At 42.0% G+C, this 19,486-nt stretch overlaps 1 protein-coding gene across 9 annotated transcripts in view; it reads left to right on the forward strand.

Moving 5' to 3' along the window:
- Nucleotides 1-19,486, forward strand: part of LOC129825122 (adhesion G-protein coupled receptor G6-like) — a 60,066-nt gene that overhangs the window by 6,887 nt on the left and 33,693 nt on the right. For 4 of the 9 annotated variants that reach the window (XM_055884922.1, XM_055884925.1, XM_055884928.1 and 1 more), the window contains exons 3-6: nt 3,590-3,940; nt 6,032-6,634; nt 10,287-10,334; nt 12,118-12,183. In XM_055884922.1, coding sequence (XP_055740897.1) covers nt 3,590-3,940; nt 6,032-6,634; nt 10,287-10,334; nt 12,118-12,183 — 1,068 coding nt within the window. The remainder of the gene's footprint in view (nt 1-3,589; nt 3,941-6,031; nt 6,635-10,286; nt 10,335-12,117; nt 12,184-19,486) is intronic. The other 5 variants (XM_055884924.1, XM_055884927.1, XM_055884930.1 and 2 more) reach the window with 3 other exon arrangements.

The raw sequence follows: 19,486 nt of genomic DNA on the forward strand, positions 1-19,486 counted from the left end.
GTGTGCATGCGTGTGTGTGGATGTGTGTGTACTCTGGGCCATGTGAGTACAGAGGGGCCTGGTCAGTCCCTCAGCAGCGGTCAGGGCTTGGTGTTTCTAGTGTTTCTTTTTGACATACAAACTGAGTAAACATCATTTGGCATGTTGTTTTTCCTTTTGCGCACCACACACACACCACACCAGTGGCTGACAGCATCACACACACACACACACAAACACAGACCCAGACCAGTTGTCAAACGTTGATCCCATTACTTGTTTATTCAACTCCTTAGCGTGAAGGGAGTTTGTTCATGCTGTTGTTTTTTCTCTGGACCCTGCCAAATGTTATGAAAATGCCACCATTTTGTTGGGAGGGATTCTAGTTGACTCCACTTAATTATAACCACAGTTCTGTTGGTATTCTTGTTGTCTATGTTGTATCATATTCTGAGGAATCACTCTTGTTGTTTAATGTATCTTCTTTTTGATGTTGTGGAAGTAAAACAGAGATGGTTCGTCGGGACGTCCTGGCACACTCTCCAACATGTGTTCACATTTTCAATAACATGATTTCATTACATGGAGTGTCTGTTTTGCATTAGTTTAGTTAAAGCTTTATACTTCATGTTATTCTCATAACATGGAAAAAGGGAGAAAAAAACCATATTCAAAGCAGAGTGGATCCAGGTAATTAATCTTATGGCAAACCACTGTGTTAGAACTCCCTACTGGTGGCAGAATCAAGAAAGACGTGCCAACGTGCTAAGTGGTACATTTAGGAGCGAAGGGTAATACAATAAATGACCTTTATTCCTTGCAGTTGTGCTTGTTCCAAGAGTGTCCAAAATCAGTATTTTAATGTTTACACACTTTTTACTTTTCTAATTCAGTCGTATTTTAATCTTATTCAAGTGCTGGCATGACATGTGGAAATAAATCAGACTGATACTGCTTGTCAAATGTTTTATTAAAGTTGTATGATTCTCAGAGGCCAGTTTCCTATTACATAGAAATGTGGGGATCCCACATAATGTAACCTACAGTGTAGCTAGATACTGAGGCTAAATGCCTTGTGCAATTGGAACCACAGAAAATACCAAAGCCTACATTCTGAGAGTAAATTTGCGAGGATAAATCATTAATACTTGTTGGATTAAATACCTCTGGGACTTATCTCTTTTAGTTAAGAACAACATTTACATTTAGATGTGTTTATGTTTGGTTTACGAAAGAGATAATGGAATTTCATAGCATTTAAAAATTTGAATAAATAATTAATACATGTCATTGTGACAATTGTGTTCACTAAACAGTTACCTACAAACACGGATCACGCTTTTGTTATGGCAAGTATGTAAAAAATACCGGTCTGTCATCATTGAGGTTAAGAACTTGGTTGTTTCTCCTTAGATCAATCTAGAAACCATTTTGCAAACCCAATCACAACTCCTGAGCTCACACATGTGCGCCATTGTAACCTTAATTCCCTTTTTACATGTCTCCTATCGATGGCTATCACGGTCATCATTTGCATTGGTGTTACTTCCTCACCACTGTTTGTTCATCTCACTGTCCCTTTGTAGCAGTTTGTGTCATTGTAAAGTCATATCACAACACCCAATGTCATCCTTCGTATTTCTCTCTGTTTGGGCATAGCTGGTAAATCACTAGCGATTCTGACTGGTTAAAAGAAGACACCCAGCCACTTTATTACGTCACTTATCTTAGATTTGTGGGACTGTGCCCAGGGTTATGACCCTGATGAATCATAGAGGCAAATGAGAGGGGCTCTCGCTTGCTCTGTCTTTCATCTTTCACTCAAACACTACTAATGAAACCAGTGCACAGCGCCAGTATGCCACATTCAATTATGTTTAGGACGTTAATTGGACTGTTTGATAATCCCTTACATCCATACGAATATAATATCTTTCACTTGAAGCACTATAATTGTATCAATCTGTGTTTATTTTGTAGATACGTGTGGCTGTTACTTAGTAGCTAGTCTGGCTAGTCTGCCATGATTATCTATCATGTGATATGTATGAGAATGCTTGAGACGTTGTTGGCTGTAATATTTTTTTCTTTGACTAGGCCTCACATATTAGGAGGTGTTTTTAGACAAAGGAACAGCCACTCTATGCTGTAATTCGGTCAGCCTGAGTGAGTGGATTTAGTTTTTAGGGCTCTCTTGACCCTCTCAGCTGAGAAGAGGGCACATGTTGGCAGGTATAACAGTGCCACAGGAGGACCAGGCTGTAATCTGAACCAGCATCAGCCATCCATTGTGGGGTGCATAACACTTCTAATGAGTCGATTTTCTGAAGCAAGAACAACTCTGGCCTGGAATCAGGTGATAAACAAAAACGTGTGGTTTTGGTAGGAATTGTTTCCAGTAATTGGAGATTTTGCTCTTACTGTTATAGAGAATTCCCTCGATCCTCTCCAAGGGTAGAATTCTCTGGATTGTTGCCATCCAGGTTTCCTGATCCCTGATTTGATTCAGTTTGTAGAGAAATGACACCGCAAAGGTAGCATTGTTCCTGCCTGTAAGCCATCAGCCACCAGAATCAGAGAGTTAGGCGAGCAAACGAGAACACCCAACATAACCACTGCTGATTTCCATTGTATGGGTTTTGTCCACGGTTTGGCTTTTGATGTGTAATCCACATTTTACTGACATTTCATAGAGAAAGACTTACAGTTACAGAACATTTACTGTTGCTCACAATCAAGTTCAAAAGTTGGATCAAGAAGCTTATGGAGAAGAGACAAAAACGATTACTGGCCATATTGAGATTGCGGAATTTAATTCTGTCTTATTAAAGTTCTAGAAGACTGTATTACATAACCGAGTTAAATGACTGTTAACAGTTCTGAAAGAGATCCCGTCATTATGCAGGCTTTATGTGTTTTCTGACTGTACTACTTGTTTGAGTTGCGCTTATGTTTAGATGTCTGCAGACCGCTCTCATTTTTATTCACATTTAATGTTTGTTTATGCTAAATAGAATAGGCGGTCTTGTACTTTGTGTTGGATGCCGATCAAGAACGCCACTTGACCAACTTTAATTGCTCCGCAGTGGGTTTTTGCTCTTGAATGTTTCTGCCCCACTCCAATGTTTGCTATGGTTTTGGCTCACATATTAGACTGGCCTGGGTAAACAGGAGTCATTGTTTTCTGAGTGAAGATTTCTTTCCAGCCTATTAAACATTTTCTCTGCGCATAGTCTTCAGGTTACCTTTAAATCATAGCTTTGGTATTTTATAATCTCAACATACATTTTTTCAACTGCATGTGTAGTATGAGAAGCTTTTTCTACTGACTTACTCTTGAATCTTTGCTACTCCTAATCGAAATCTCCTGTGAGTCTAAACCTGAGATGGTCCCTGTTGTCTGACTCTGTTACTGGTCCACTAACACAGTCTCTCTGACCTCTGACCTTATTACCTGGCCTTGCACTGTTGCACTACTGACCTGACTCCTCCTCCACTGCCTTACTTGTCCCTTGTCCTGTCCTGGTGTCCTCTGGTGTCTCCTGGTGTCTTCCTGTCCTCCCTGGTGCTGGGGTGTAGTAGTGACAACATGTCCCTGTTTTTGGTTCAGCAGTGTTGAGCTGTAGTAACTCCAACTGCGTTGTGGTGCTCACGGACTCCCAGGGTGCATTCACCTCCCCCTGCTACCCACAAGATTACCCCAGTAGTCAGGCCTGCAAGTGGACTCTGCAGGCTCCAGCTGGATTCATTGTGCAAATAACCTTCCTCGACTTTGAGCTTGAGGAGGCCCTTGGGTGCATCTACGACCGCATCATTGTCAACACGGGCAACCAAGATGTTAAGTTTTGTGGCTTAACAGCCAACGGACTGACGCTAAACTCCACCGGCAATGTGATGGAGGTGTCATTTAACTCAGACTTTAGCGTCCAAAAGAAAGGATTCAGTGTCAGTTACAGGCAAGGTATGTTTTAAAGCAGGCAAGTTTTCTTTTCTGTTTACTTACTTCTGTTTTTACAGGTATATTTTTATGGCTATTTTGATTGTTTAGGTTATTATGATTATTATGATTCTTCTTATGTTTGTAGTTTGAATGTTTTTACATGACATTTTCTTCTCTATTTTCACCATGCTTATTTAGATGTTAATGTTTAGCCGTGTCCTATGACTGTTAGCTTCATGGTATTTATAAGTCATTCCCCAAAGAAACATTACGCAAGCATCAAACATCTCCGCCCTTCTACTAACCAAACAGCAACATGGCTCGGGACAAACATGTCTTCCATCCACTATGCTAACTTTAAAAATTACACTTTTTCTCTGACACAATGCTGTGCTTCTCCCTTCTATAATATTCCGTTCCCTTTTCTCAAATAGAAAGAACCCCAATAAGCACAGGTGACATTCTCAATATAGTAGTCAGAGAAACCAATGACAGGGTGAGTGAATTATAAAATTGAGTGTTTTATAGTGTTTAGCCTATGCTTAGTTTATAGAATCCCAGTCCAGCCTTTATCTAGGCACCATAAACCCTCCACATCAAAGAGGTACACTAAACGTAATCACACATAGCTCCTCCACCACATTATCCCTTCACATGGCCTAATCAATTAAAATCCCTCCCAGCGTGAATAGAACCTCGTATTCACAACGAGTCCAAGTGTGAATGAAGTGTCAGGGAATGGTACCGTAGCTTTCCAACGCCTTCAAATGTTTCAATAACATTTTCACAACATTTTACTGTGAGAGATTTTCAGCCAGCCATGTTGGAACATGGTATGCTTTGATTTATGCAAGCAATCTTGCTGTGAAACACCAGGGAGGCTAAGGAAAACTGGCATTGGGAGGTTTCCACAATGCTTGGTTCTAGTTGGCTCCTTTGTCATCGCCAGGCATTGGGTATCAATTTAAAGCCTGGACATTAGATGAGTTAGATTGAGTCATTTATACACCGCATCACATTAACCTATATTCTCCCACACCCATCAGTTGGGGTCTAAGCTCCTATTGGGTTTGGGCTCTGTGGTGGTATCCCAACAGGCAGGCGAACCTATTGAACTTGGCTTTCAACCTGTTGGCAGCCCAATGTCCTGACTGGAGCTCTGGAATCATATGACGTTGTCACAGTAAGCCCTGGTCTTTCCGTACGGCTCGCAAAGCAGATCGGAGATCAACAACACAAACAAAGCCCTGCAGGACATCAAAAAGGGCCTCTCAGCTGTGTCAAATCCTGATACCACATTCAAAGCTGAGCTGTGTTTTTCCATTCCAAATTGGCTGTCACTCTGGCAATGGGATGGCCAACAGCAACAAACCCGCCGACCAAATCTGAGCTTCATTAAATGAAATGTCAGAAAGTATGGCATGAGCATATGTACATTTAAAAAGGAATAGAACACTATTCTTCCTGTTGAAAAGCCTCATTGACTGGTGGGAATGTGGAAATGGAGTGCTGGTTGACATTTAATCTTAGTGATAAGAGGTAGGCCTGAGATGTTAGAAGCTGAGGTCCCTGCCTAACTGGCACCGTTCATCCTCTGGGCTGTGGAACACTGTCTGGAGTCAAACAATGATGATGTGGAAACGGTGTCTCGTTAGATGCAAATAGTGAATAATGACAGACAGCAGGAGAGTGACAAATGAGATTTATTCAACCTGTAGCCTTTGGATTCACACAGCATGAATTGGCCTGATCATTTGTTTTGAAGTCAATCAGAGTATAGCAATAATGGCAGGTAAGTGGTGTGTTTACCAAGACATACTGTATGTTATTAGTCGCATCGGGTTTTAGACAAGATGTCCTGTACAGTTTGTTAGAGCCCCTGGTTCTACTGAACATCTGACAGTCATCTAATGCAGTGGTTCCCAACTCCAATCCAGGAGAACCACAGTGCTGGTCTTTGTTCCAGCCCAGCACTAACATTGATTCAACTGATCAAAGGCTTATGATTAGTTGATGACTTGATTGGTTGAATCAGGTGGTTGTGAGTCCTTAGGCCTGTATTTGAACAACACTTTGTTCTCTAATGCTCTTCTTTCTACCTGTGTGCTGTAGTTGCCGTGGCGCTAAGGAACCAGAAGGTCACAGTGTCCAACGGCGCAGGCAAAGTGGTCCAAGTCTCCAACTTGGTGACCATACCTACCCTTCAGCAGTTCACCGTGTGCTTCGAGATAGCCCAGCCTAACCAAAAGAGCAAGGAGACTATCTTCTCTTACACCTGGCAAGAGAACAGCAGTGGTGAAGCAGCCCTCAGTTTCGGAAATAACCAGGATGGAGTGGCGCTGGTCATGAGTAACGAGACATGTCTGCTAGACTCTATCCGCAACGCCTCGGACTTCACTTCCACCATGAAGCAATTCTGTCTCACGTGGGCCTCCACCACAGGCAAAGTGACCCTCTACTACAACAGCAACTACAGGGTCAAGACCTGCTCCAACACGATTGGGCGCTCAGTGGGGGCTGGGGGGCTCTTCAGGCTGGGGTCCCATAGCAGCTTTGATGGGACCATCTATAACTTCCGCCTGTGGGATTACGCCATGGACATGAGACAGCTGGTCTCCCTTACCTGTGACGCCGTCGGCAACGTCATCGACTGGGACAACAGCTTCTGGGACATCCCCTCTTCACTGGCACAGACGGACAGCACACTGAGCTGCAGTAAGTATTCCAATATAGTCATCCTCAACACACTGGTCTATTGTATTTATGATTACTGATTTCCAGTCAGCAGAACATCTGAAAATAATATTTGTTATTATTCAAAAGAGTTTGACTGACAATAGTCTTTATGTTGTTATTGGGACAATTTCATGGTTCGTTAGTAAGAGTTAATGCATACCAGTTATGAGAGTGACGAAAATGACATCAAAATCCTTAGTAACTCAAACAGTCCAAGGTTATCTAAACTGCTTAGGGAGATGAAAGCAGCAGGACAAAGATATGCTCGATGTCTCTAACAATGATAGTATTAGGAATCTGTTTGTAGCGATAGGAGGGTAGCCACAGCGAAGGAGCCAAGGGTGTCGGGGTATGTCTGCCCAACCGCCCGGAGCCGACTAGAAAATGGTGCTGTGTGTGGTTTAGCTGGGGAAAGTATGAAGTGCAGAATCATGCATTTCTCCAACCCATTGTAAGGCTCACAGGAACACACACACATAGGCCCCATGGCTGAGGAAACGTTTTACCTAGCCCCATTCCTAAAACACTATCTGCTCTGCCACAGCTTTGGCCTGAGAGCTTGTGAAAGAGAGGGGTGTTCAGAGGACTTTTAAGACCAAATGGTAGGAGTTCCCTTCCCAGTGCTAAGCTCTCCCTTTCACAGAGGTGCACAGAGAAAGATGCCTGTCTCTCTGAACATTAGCTCGCTCTGTGTTAGTCTTGGAACTGCTCATGGGCGTGGATGATCTGGAACAACCAACTCCCCTTGGGTACTCTTTGAGTTTACATCTCTGCTGCTGCTCCAGTTGAAAATCATACATACCAGATGTTAAAACCGACAGGCTAGTTCTACTATACTGTACACTGTTTAGAGGAGTAGGGTAAACAATATACTGTTGTTAGGGCTGTGACGGTCATGGAATGTTGGATGACGGTAATTTGCCAGCCAAATGACCGTGGTCACTGTTATATCCGTTTGAATAGCAAAAAAATATATAATAATTTAATAAATATATGTTCTACTTTGGTCTTGACTGCATGTGCCGCCATAGAAGTATAATTCATAATTTGGGCGTCCCCATTCTAGTCAATGATGTCATAATGGGTGGATTGGTGGCCATTCCGAGTGTACCCATAGGAGCAAAGCAGGAAGTAAAAGCAGGAAATGTACCCATCATGTGTGCTGTGATTTGTTGATTCAACTGACATTACAAAAACTACACTCAATCGCATGAGCCATCAGTTCGCATCAGTTAACATCATTTGAATGAACATTCTACATTTCAGCAAGGAGCAACAAAGTTTCATCAAAGATGATATATTATATTGACAAGATTGCCGGATGACCGCTCTAGAAATGGAAATACATGCTCTCAATGATTTAAGGCAGGCGAGATCAGGTGGGACCACTCTAGCCAATGAGAGGACAGATACACGTGTGAACAACAGGCAAAACGAAGTAATTTTTCTCAAAGTTGCCAGAATGCCACGTGCATCCACTTACAGTATATCAGTACATTTGTGATAGCCTAAACATTACGAAATGTATATTCATTCTTATAAGCCTCAAGTAAGTCATAGACCTCCATACAAAAAAGGGGCTTATCTCACGCAGACAGATTTTGGGTGGAGTAAATCCTCTTGCTTCGCCTTTTCCTCTCTGATTTCATCAAGTTCTTAAGAGTCCATGTTACTGCAGAAACGGACTCAACCGCACTAATGCCCCGCCACCTGTCTTCAGTCAGCTGTTCATTTCACACAAAAATAACAAAATAAGCGGTTATGACGGTTATTTATTTTCATGACAGTCTTTTTTCATAACCGTCGGTTACACAGTTATATTGTAATTGTGCCAGCTCTAACTGTTGTTTGAGTATTGTCGTGGAAATTCTTACTCAGGGACAGTCGAAGTCAATCTTAATGAATCATTGTTTATTTGTCAGCGCGCTGGAGAGGTTCCAACCAACTCAATGCACCATAGTACACATGTCAATCAGGAGCTCTGCCTGGGCAGACCCAGCAGTTGTCTTATATTAGCTCTATACACAGTGAAATTATAGTTGCATGGTTTAGCATACATTTACATTTACATTTAAGTCATTTAGCAGACGCTCTTATCCAGAGCGACTTACATTTAACCTTTTTTTTTAACTAGGCAAGTCAGTTAAGAACAAACTCTTATTTTCAATGACGGCCTAGGAACAGTGGGTTAACTGCCTTGTTCAGGGGCAGAACGACAGATTTGTACCTTGTCAGCTCGGGGATTTGATCTTGCAACCTTTCGGTTACTAGCCCAACGCTCTAACCACTAGGCTACCCTGCCGCCCCGGCAGCATAATTAATGAATCATTACAGTTTTGTTTCATTCATGTGACAGACCAACACCTCACAAGGCTTCTTCTCTCTAAGCCGAGACCTTGAATCTGAGATATCTTTCGTTCGTTCTCAAAACAAGGTCTGGGCGTACTGCCAAATTGCAGCTACTGATAGTGAGGATTTGTACAGTCGCCACTTGCATGAACACAGAAATTGGTTTATAAAACAGCACATGAATAGAACACAGAAATGAGTTATAAGAGAAGCACAAACATTAGTAGCGGACTAAACTCCCCTCCATGGTAAAGGAAGTTTCAGAAGGGAGCAGAGACAAGGCTTTGTGGAATTCAGCTCCAACTACATCGCCAAAGGTTAATAATTCAAAAAATGTAAATTATGAAATACCCACTGTAGTTGTATGCCTTTCTTTGTTTGCTGAAATACATACTTTTTCTATAAACGTTAGTCAAATACAACCACTGACCGTTTGCTCATTGCTGTTGCTCTAAGATGGCAACTCAGCGCAAAAACGCATGTGCCAATTGAATCTCAACAAGGAAACTGTTGCAACCCCGGTTAAAGGAAGCGGGTTATTTTTAGTTCTTGCAAAGATAAACTCGACAGTATAAAGCATTAACATCACGAAGATGGTTATTTCCAACATGACAGCAGATTCAACATAGCCTGTTCCAAGCTGAGTTCATCTGCACCCTCTCAAAGGTTGAATACCCTGGCCAACAACCAATGAGGACCTGCCAATTAAGCTATGCATATCCAATCAGATACATGTTTCCAATATCACGCACTGAACACGCGCATACTATTTTAACCAGATGTGCATAATAACATGCTGCTTATCTCTCAAACTCTACACAAACAGTCAGTGGTTATATTTAATTAATATATATTGAAAAGGTATGGATTTCAGCAAACAAAGAAAGGTACGCAACTACAGAGGACAAACAGGTAAATAGTAAGAATTTCATAATTTACATTTTTTTTAAGTATTGACCTTGGGCAAATCAATGTAGTCTGAGCTGAATTCCAAAAAGCCCGGTCTCCGCTCCATGAAGTCGGTGGAGTTCATCAGAAACTTCCTTCACCAAGGAACGGAGTTTAGTCCTTGTGTCCTTGTTTGTCTTTACATAAACACCTCCATGTTTCATTGTGGTCCATTAGATTATTAAACATGTATTAACTTATTAATTAGTCAATAAATGCTTTGCTCTGCCCACATGAATTTGTTTACATGTCATTGGCTGATGCAGCTGCTGCTTAATAATTGCCTGTGTCTGATTGCTACGATACCTACTAATGTCAAGTCTTCTCTTTACAGTCTGTTTCCCACATTGCATACACTTAACAACGGCTGCTCCATCTAGTGGTGAGTGTGCTGCTAACAACCTGATTGCTTCGTGAAAGCTGCTTGCTTGAGTACCATGCAAGAGGATGCATGTGAAATACGGTGCTAACCACTATAAAGTGTAGACTTTAGGTTTCCCAGGAAACAGAGAGTTGCATTAGTCATATTATGGATTCACTTTTTACCAAGCCTCTGGACGTAACATGTCAATGATACATTCTAAGTTTGATTCATCTACAGTCAATAGGCCAAATCTATACACAAATAGACGATTACTTAGTCTTGTGTCATGCATCGAAAGCCTCCATTCAAGACCAACCAGGTAAAGTTATAAGTGTTTTTTTGCTTGCAGACTTTGTGTCGTGACATAACAAGGCTCTTCTGCATGACGCAAGTCGACCAGCAGTGATACTCTTGCTTATTGTCCGTCCGTCCTTGCTTTGAATAACATCAATATACTGTATCTGCCTGCCTCATCTTTCCAGGGCTTCTCCTGCTGGAAGAACATTTACTTTTTACAAGACCAGACAGTGACTTCTTAGGAACTAGCATGTAAACCCCCCCCTGTACACTGTGAACGTCAGTAGAGGCCTATGATGTTGGCAGGAGGCTGAGGGGCCCAAACTTTAGTTTAGGTAGTCTGGTTGGTAGTCTGGTTGGTAGTCTGGTGGCGCGCAAAGCTATAGCTGTAGTCTACCTGGGCTAAACTATCTCTGGGCTAATTATCAGGCTTGTGAAGAGGACTGGCCCAGTGAAGCTCTTTGGGTCTCCTTTCATCTCTCTGTGAGGTCAGTGGGGGAGTGACTGTCTGCATGGCTACACTCTGTCAGAGATCCATTACCCGCTGAGTCTTCACATTCCTCACAGTTCTGGCCCAGGCACGATGTGGTAGTTTAGTCTTGTGGGTCTACTAGTTCAGATATATGGAATAGCACTAGCCATTCATCCACATTCCCTAAAGGCACAAGACCTTTTGGGTGGGAGTTATGGGTACTGGCCTGGGAGTGACAAGTGAGAGTAGTTTCTTAAGTTTCACTTCAATGATTGCAACTCAGCAGTGCATGAGGTAATAGTTGAAGATTGAAGACTGGAATCCACGGTCCACCAGAACAATGGTTCACTGGACCATAGTACAGTCCCAATAATGACAACTCACATCCACTAACTGATATTAAAGATGCCCTCTCTCTCCTCTGACAAGTCATTACTTTTCATTGCCAGCGATTATCATAGTTATTAGCCATGTCCATCGAGTCCAGGTGGGTCTGTCTTGCAGTGTTCTGCTCTGAACACTTTTGTGTACAACAGCATTAGCAAAAATGTGAGGGGGGGCAAACAAAGCAGCATTCATCGCTGTATCACAAAGTGCTGCATATTTTATACGACAGAGGAGGTGTTGGCGGTAGGAATGGGCACAGCTTCAGAACAGTGGGTAAAAGATCAAACTCCCTGCCCTTTTCAACAAGATGACAAATATTCAGGCTCATGAAATTCCAACATTTATTTGGCAGATCATACTGAATATTTATTAAGATTTCTGGGTCCCATACCAGCCTGAGAGCATGTAGCTAGCTGAGCTGAGCAGCTGCTGAGAATACTGTCAATCCTGTTACAATGGAGGTACCTAATTCCCAGGGCCGAAGTCGTGCCAAATCTTTATTTTTCATGAATTTATCATGTGTGGGATTGTACTGATATTAATATAAAACTGCATAGAGTTGTTTAGGTTCTCTTTAACGTCTTACCATTGGAAATGCTGTTGATAATGGTGATTTAACATGTTTATTTCCAATCCACTTTGAAGGTACCTCTGTACCCGTCAATACATCACAGACCACCAGCTGTGCCTCTCCTGGACTGGGCTGCCCAGGTAGGAAACCAATGACTGTTACACATGTCAATCATTTACAACAGACCGTACAATGGTTATTAAGCACCCCCCAATCATACACTATCATTCTTATTAAATATGAGTTCATATTGATTAACAACCAACAGACATACCATTTTACCCATCTCACCTCTAATATGTGTTTGTGTGTTATCTCCCTTTTTCTCTTTTATTCATCATATTATCTTAGACATATTGACATACAGTATGCCATCGTGTTAATAGGCACACGGTACATCAGTCTTTCTCCTCAACGTCACTTTGCAGTCTTGACCACGGTATCGATTCCATAACATGACTTTGACGTCATTTTATGCAGTCTTTGTGAAAAAACGACACCTCTAGCGTATCAACCCACTATCTCATTCACCCAGTAGTGTGTACACTGGAAACAAAACTCTTTATATCCATTCACCCAGTAGTGTGTACACTGGAAACAAAACTCTCTATACCCATTCACCCAGTAGTGTGTACACTGGAAACAAAACTCTCTATACCCATTCACCCAGTAGTGTGTACACTGGAAACATACTCTCTGTACCCATTCACCCAGTAGTGTGTACACTGGAAACAAAACTCTCTATACCCATTCACCCAGTAGTGTGTACACTGGAAACATACTCTCTGTACCCATTCACCCAGTAGTGTGTACACTGGAAACATACTCTCTGTACCCATTCACCCAGTAGTGTGTACACTGGAAACATACTCTCTGTACCCATTCACCCAGTAGTGTGTACACTGGAAACATACTCTCTGTACCCATTCACCCAGTAGTGTGTACACTGGAAACATACTCTCTGTACCCTGGTCTCCTTGTTAAGGGACCCTCCAAACCTTGTCATTTGCCATAAAGCTTCCAAATTCAACTGAAGAACCATGAGAAGTAGACCTTCCATTCCGTGGGGAGAGAGAGGGAGTAGCGGGGAGGGAGGGAATGGGGAAATTAGTGTTCCTGTCCAGTTTGACCCCTGTTCTGGATGAGGTCGCAGCTGCAGAGATGATGCAAGGTTTATGGCCTCTGCTCTTCATAGACATCAGCCACAGATGCATGTTGACTGATAAGAGACACTTCCCCAAAAGTAGGTTCTCTCCCAGGCGAGCAAATCTATTAAGCGCTGTGAGATGATGGATTTAGACAGCTATTTGAAGGTTAACTCTTATATGCTTTGCTTACGAGAAAGAAAGACCCCTGTGACAGACTTTGCTGTAGAATCAACAAGGTGATTGGATGGAAATAAATGAGACTAGGAAGGAAGAGGGTGACCTGTTTAAGACCAGCACTGTGGCTTATGATGGCCCAGAATATACAGTTGAAGTCGGAAGTTTACATACACCTTAGCCAAATACATTTAAACTCAGTTTTTCACAATTCCTGACATTTAATCCTCGTAAAGAATCACCACTTTATTTTAAGAATGTGAAATGTCAGAATAATAGTAGAGAGAATGATTTATTTCAGCTTTTATTTCTTTCATCACATTCCCAGTGGGTCAGAAGTTTACATACACTCAATTAGTATTTGGTAGCATTGCCTTTAAATTGTTTAACTTGGGTCAAACGTTTCGGGTAGCCTTCCACAAGCTTCCCACAATGAGTTTGGTGAATTTTGGCTCATTCCTCCTGACAGAGCTGGTGTAACTGAGTCAGGTTTGTAGGCCTCCTTGCTTGCACACACTTTTTCAGTTCTGCCCACACGTTTTCTATGGGATTGAGGTCAGGGCTTTGTGATGGCCACTCCAATACCTTGACTTTGTTGTCCTTAAGCCATTTTGCCACAACTTTGAAGGTATGCTTGGGGTCATTGTCCATTTGGAAGACCCATTTGCGATCAAGCTTTAACTTCCTGACTGATGTCTTGAGATGTTGCTTCAATATATCCATACAATTTTCCTCCCTCATGATGCCATCTATTTTGTGAAGTGCACCAGCCCCTCCTGCAGCAAAGCACCCTCACACCATGATGCTGCCACCCCCGTGCTTCACGGTTGGGATGATGTTCTTTGGCTTCCAAGCCCCCCCCTTTTTCCTCCAAACATAACGATGGTCATTATGGCCAAACAGTTCTATTTTGTTTCATCAGACCAGAGGACAATTCTCCAAAAAGTACGATCTTTGTCCCCATGTGCAGTTGCAAACCGTAGTCTGGCTTTTTTATGGCGGTTTTGTAGCAGTGGCTTCTTCCTTGCTGAGCGGCCTTTCAGGTTATGTCGATATAGGACTTGTTTAACTGTGGATATAGATACTTTTGTACCTGTTTCCTCCAGCATCTTCACAAGGTCCTTTGCTGTTGTTCTGGGACTGATTTGCACTTTTCACACCAAAGTACGTTCATCTCTGTTCAAATATTTTGTATTGAACACACACAAGAATGGTGTATAGATATAAAAGACAAGTATGCAATTCTTATCTAAACATAAAAGAGCAGACAGAAACAACAAGACCCAGAGTTCTGGGTACAAAACAAATATTACAAAACAAGACATACAGAACATGGACAGGTAGAAAGAAAGAGGGTAGATGTCACCCCCTCCATCCCCCCCAACTGCTCGGGTGCCGGGGCAAGCACATGCTGCCCAATGGTAGATTAAAATATTACAATTGAGAGTGCGTTAAAATGTACAAATTCACAGCGCCGACTGGTCCAAGTAAGAGAGGAAAGGCTGCCAGATTTGTTCAAATGTTGATAATTTATTGTTCAGATTATATCTAATTCTTTCAAAGTGTACAGTGTTTACCAGAGGGAACATCCCTCCTTTTCCAAAACAACAAGATTAATTTCTTTGTCGAAATGAGACTGTAAGAGATTAGTTGTTTTGGGGGGTTGGTTAATCCGTTTAGGGAATCAGACACTCCCAGGATTATCAGAAGCGGGTCTGGGTCAATTGAAGTCTCCAGAACTTCAGAGAGGATCCTAAAAATTCCACACCAATAACCATACAAGTTAGAGCATAGGGCAAAGCAGTGGAGTAGTGTACCCTGCGCAGCCTGACATTTATCACACATAGGGGATGTATCAGGAAATATCCTTTGCAGTTTAGTTTTGGAATAGTGTAATCTGTGTAATACCTTGAATTGTCTGGAGTTAATTGAGCAGGTGTGGATATACTCCAAGCCATCTTCCCAGTCTGCCACAGAAATGTCAGTCCCTAGTTCTTCCTCCCATTTTTCCTTAATGGCATCTGTAGAAGGTATGCTAACAGATTGAAAAGCGTCATATAGACGAGATATCAGTTTGTCTGAGGTGGGGCATATTTTTATGCATCCGTCAAACATGGAAGGTTTAGCATTCCCAAATGTTGGGAGGTGTTTTCTAACATAGTCTCTAATTTGTAGGTATCTGGAAAAGTTACTTATGGGAAGATTATAAATTTCCCTCAGCAACTCAAAGGAGGCAAAGGTCCCTTCTACATATAGATCCCCTATGGTATTTATCCCTAGCTCTCCCCATCACTCAAAAGTGTTGTCAAGGTTAGAGGGGGCAAAGGAGGGATTCCTCGCAACAGGGAGCATGAATGGTATTGGTCTATGGTCAAAGTGGACTTTAATTTACTTCCAGATCCGGATTGTGCTATGTATAATAGGATTGTTACTATAAAGTGACATCTCCAGATTGACAGGCGACAAAATCACAGTGCCAATAGAGAAGGGGTGACACTCCTCCCGCTCCATACTAAGCCAGCTGGATGACGGAGGTGCGTCATCCAGCAAAAACATAAAAGCGCGGAGCATAGCGGCCCAATAGTAAAATATACAATTTGGGAGAGACAATCCTCCTTCCATCTTGGATTTGCAGAGGTGTTTTTTACCTATCCTGTGTGTTTTATAATCCCAGATGAAAGGATTGATTATTGAGTCCAGTTGTTTATGAAAGGACTTAGGTATGAATACTGGGATGTTCTGGTATAGGTAGAGCAGTTGTGGGAGGAAGACCATTTTAATGGCAATAATTCTTCCGAGCAGGGAAATTGGGAGTGTTCTCCAAAATTGTATGTTTGTCTTGAGTTTTTGCATCAGAGAGGGGAAATTCTCCTTAAATAGTGAGGAGTATTGTTTGGTAACTACAATTCCTAGGTAGGTAAAGTTTTCTGAAGATAACTTAACTGGAAGATATTCTAGCCAAGAGGTGTTTTGCAACCGTATGTGAATTAATTCGCTCTTATTCCTGTTTATTCTGTAACCCGAGAAGGTACCAAACAAATTAATCACATCAAGAATGGCTGGGATACCAGTTTGAGGTTCTGTTACATAGAGGAGAATGTCATCTGCGTATAGGGAATTCTTTTTAGAGTATCTTTAGTATTATAGCCGTGTATTGCTGCATGAGATCTGATCGCCTGAGCGAGAGTGTCACGTTCCTGACCTGTTTTCTGGTGTTTTTTATGTGTGTGATGGTCAGGGCGTGAGTTTTGGGTGGGCAGTCTATGTTTTCCGTTTCTATGTTGGTTTTGGGTTGCCTGGTATGGCTCTTGATTAGAGGCAGGTGTTTTGCGTTTTCCTCTAATTGAGAGTCATATTAAGGTAGGGTGTTCTCACTGTTTGTTTGTGGGTGATTGTCACTGTGTCTGTGTTTGTTGCACCACACGGTACTGTCTCGTCTCGTTCGTTCGGTCGTTCCTGTTTATGTGTTCCTCGTTTCATGTAAGTTCATAGTTTAGGTCTGTCTAGTTCGTTTTGTTGTTTTGTAAAATTATTCAAGTGTTCTTCGTGTGTTTAGTTTCGTCTTGTTAAATAAAGTTCATTATGTATTCACAACCCGCTGCGCCTTGGTCAACTCACTCACCGAAAGAGAGCCGTTACAGAGAGGTTCAATAATTAGAGCAAAGAGCATAGGTGACAGCGCACAACCCTGCCTTGTCCCTCTATAAAGGTTAAATCAGGGCGACAATGATTGGTTAGTGAGTATTCTCGCAAAGGGCTTCCTATATAAAAGCTGGATCCAATTTATGAACCCATCTCCAATATTACATTTCTGTAGGACCTTGAATAGATAGGACCACTCAACTTGGTCAAAGGTATTTTTGGCATCAAGAGATATAACGGCAAGGTCCAACGTTAGGTAACCTCTGAGAATACATAATGTTGAAGAGGCGCTGTTAGGAATAAAGCCGGTCTGGTCTGAATGGACCAATTTGCCAATTAAAGTGCTAAGCCTGTTAGCCAGAGTTTTTGCTCAAATGTTTTGGTCTGTATTAAGGTGAGATATTGGTCTATGACCCTACCTCTTCTGGATCTTCACCCTTCTTATGTATAATTGTAATGAACGCCTCATCCAAAGTAGGTAGGAGAGCTCCATCCCCATGGCCTGAACCAACATTTTGTGCAGGTAGGGAGAGAGCATGTTGCTGAATGTGTTATAGAATTTACCAGGGTATCCATCTGGGCCTGGGGTCTTGCCACTCTTTAGAGATGTAATTGTTTCTCGAATTTCTCCAAGAGATATTTCCTTATTCAGGAAGTTAGAATCTTCCTGGTTCAAGGCAGGGAGATTACAGTCCTCCAAAAAGTTTTGCATAATTAAGGGGTTAGGATCCGCTTTAGATGTATATAGAGTCTCGTAACACTGACGGAATCTGCCATTGATGTTTTTGGGGAAGAGAGTAATTCCCCAGATGCAGATTTAACTTTGTGAATCATTCGGTCACTCACATTTTTTCGAAGTTGTCTGGCGAGTAATTTGTGTGGTTTGTCACCATACTCAAAGTATTTTTGCTTGGCATAGAGAAAAGATTTAGAAATTTTAGCTGAGAGAATCTGATTATATTCAAATTTTAAAGAGGTCATTTTTTTATGTTTCTCCATAGATGGATGGCTAGCATTCTCCCTATCCAGTAAGTGAATTTGTCTCTCCAATTCTACCAATTTTTCTCTGTTTTGCCTACTCCTGGCAGCCTGAAAGGAGATGATACAGCCTCTCAAATAAGCCTTCAGTGTTTCCCACAATAATGCTGGGGAAGTCTCTGTGTTGTCGTTGGTATCAAAGAAAAATTTAATTTGGTCTTTAAGATGTTCACAGAATGTTGGTTCTGTGAGGAGCTGAGGATTCAACCTCCAGACCCTCTCGTTTGGTACGATGTCACCCAATCTCAGGGAGAAGGTGAGTGGACTGTGGTCAGAGATTATAATATCATGATACCTCACATTACAGGTATAGGGGAGTAATTTTGCATCAACCAAAAAGTAGTCAATTCGAGTATAAACATTGTGAACATGAGAGAAAAAGGAGTATTCGCTACCCGTAGGGTTAGAGATCCTCCATATATGAAATAAGTTAGAATTTTTTATGTAGGTTTTCAAGAATTCGCTTGAATAGGAGGTAGGGGTACGCCGGGTAGAGGATCTATCCAAATATTGGTCTAGCACACAGTTAAGGTCCCCTCCAATGACCAAATTAGTATGGGAGATATCTGAAATCAAGGCAAGGACTCTTTTGAAAAAAGAGGGGTTATCGATGTTTGGCCCGTAGATATTTAGTAGAGTTACAGAAGTAGAGTGGATCTCTCCTATTACGATCATATAACGACCCTCTTTATCCGCAATAGTGGTTTTATGTAGAAAGGGAATTCCTTTCCGTACCAGAATCGCTGTGCCTCTCGTTTTGGCGGAGAAGTTAGAATGATACACTTGACCCACCCACCTACATTTAAGTCTGCTATGAGAATTGTTTTTTAGATGGGTTTCTTGCAAAAATATATCAGACGAGAGTGCTTTCAAGTGGGCTAGGACCTTGCCTCTCTTAATTGGTTCGTTTAAACCCTTGACATTCCAAGAAGTAAATGTAAGCCTCTCGTTTGTAGTTCCTATGGTGGCCTGCATAACATGTAACTCACTAAAAAGGTAAGAGAGCGCACCAAATCATCACGATCAGCATATGTAGCACCTACACCCGAGCAGTATCCAACCGACCCCTCCCGATCCCGGCAAGCACCTTTGCTCTCCACCCTGTCCCCCAACTTTCCCCAACCTTTACCCCCCCCCCCCCCAACCCACATTTAATAGGCATACACAAATAGGAGAGAAAAAAAATGAAAAATACAACTAATAAACACATTGTCTGGCCGATGCCAAAAAAGCACAGCGCGACCTCAAACGAGGTAAAACAAAAATAAAATCCCAACTATACATTCACCTCTCACTATCCTAGCTGAAAGTCCGTATTGCCCAGCGACAGCCCCGAAACCTGAAGGATCTGGAGAAGGTTTGTATGGAGGAGTGGGCCAAAATCCCTGCTACAGTGTGTGCAAACCTGGTCAAGAACTACAGGAAACGTATGATCTCTGTA

Source organism: Salvelinus fontinalis, chromosome 27, assembly GCF_029448725.1.
Source record: "Salvelinus fontinalis isolate EN_2023a chromosome 27, ASM2944872v1, whole genome shotgun sequence".
NCBI lineage: Eukaryota > Metazoa > Chordata > Actinopteri > Salmoniformes > Salmonidae > Salvelinus > Salvelinus fontinalis.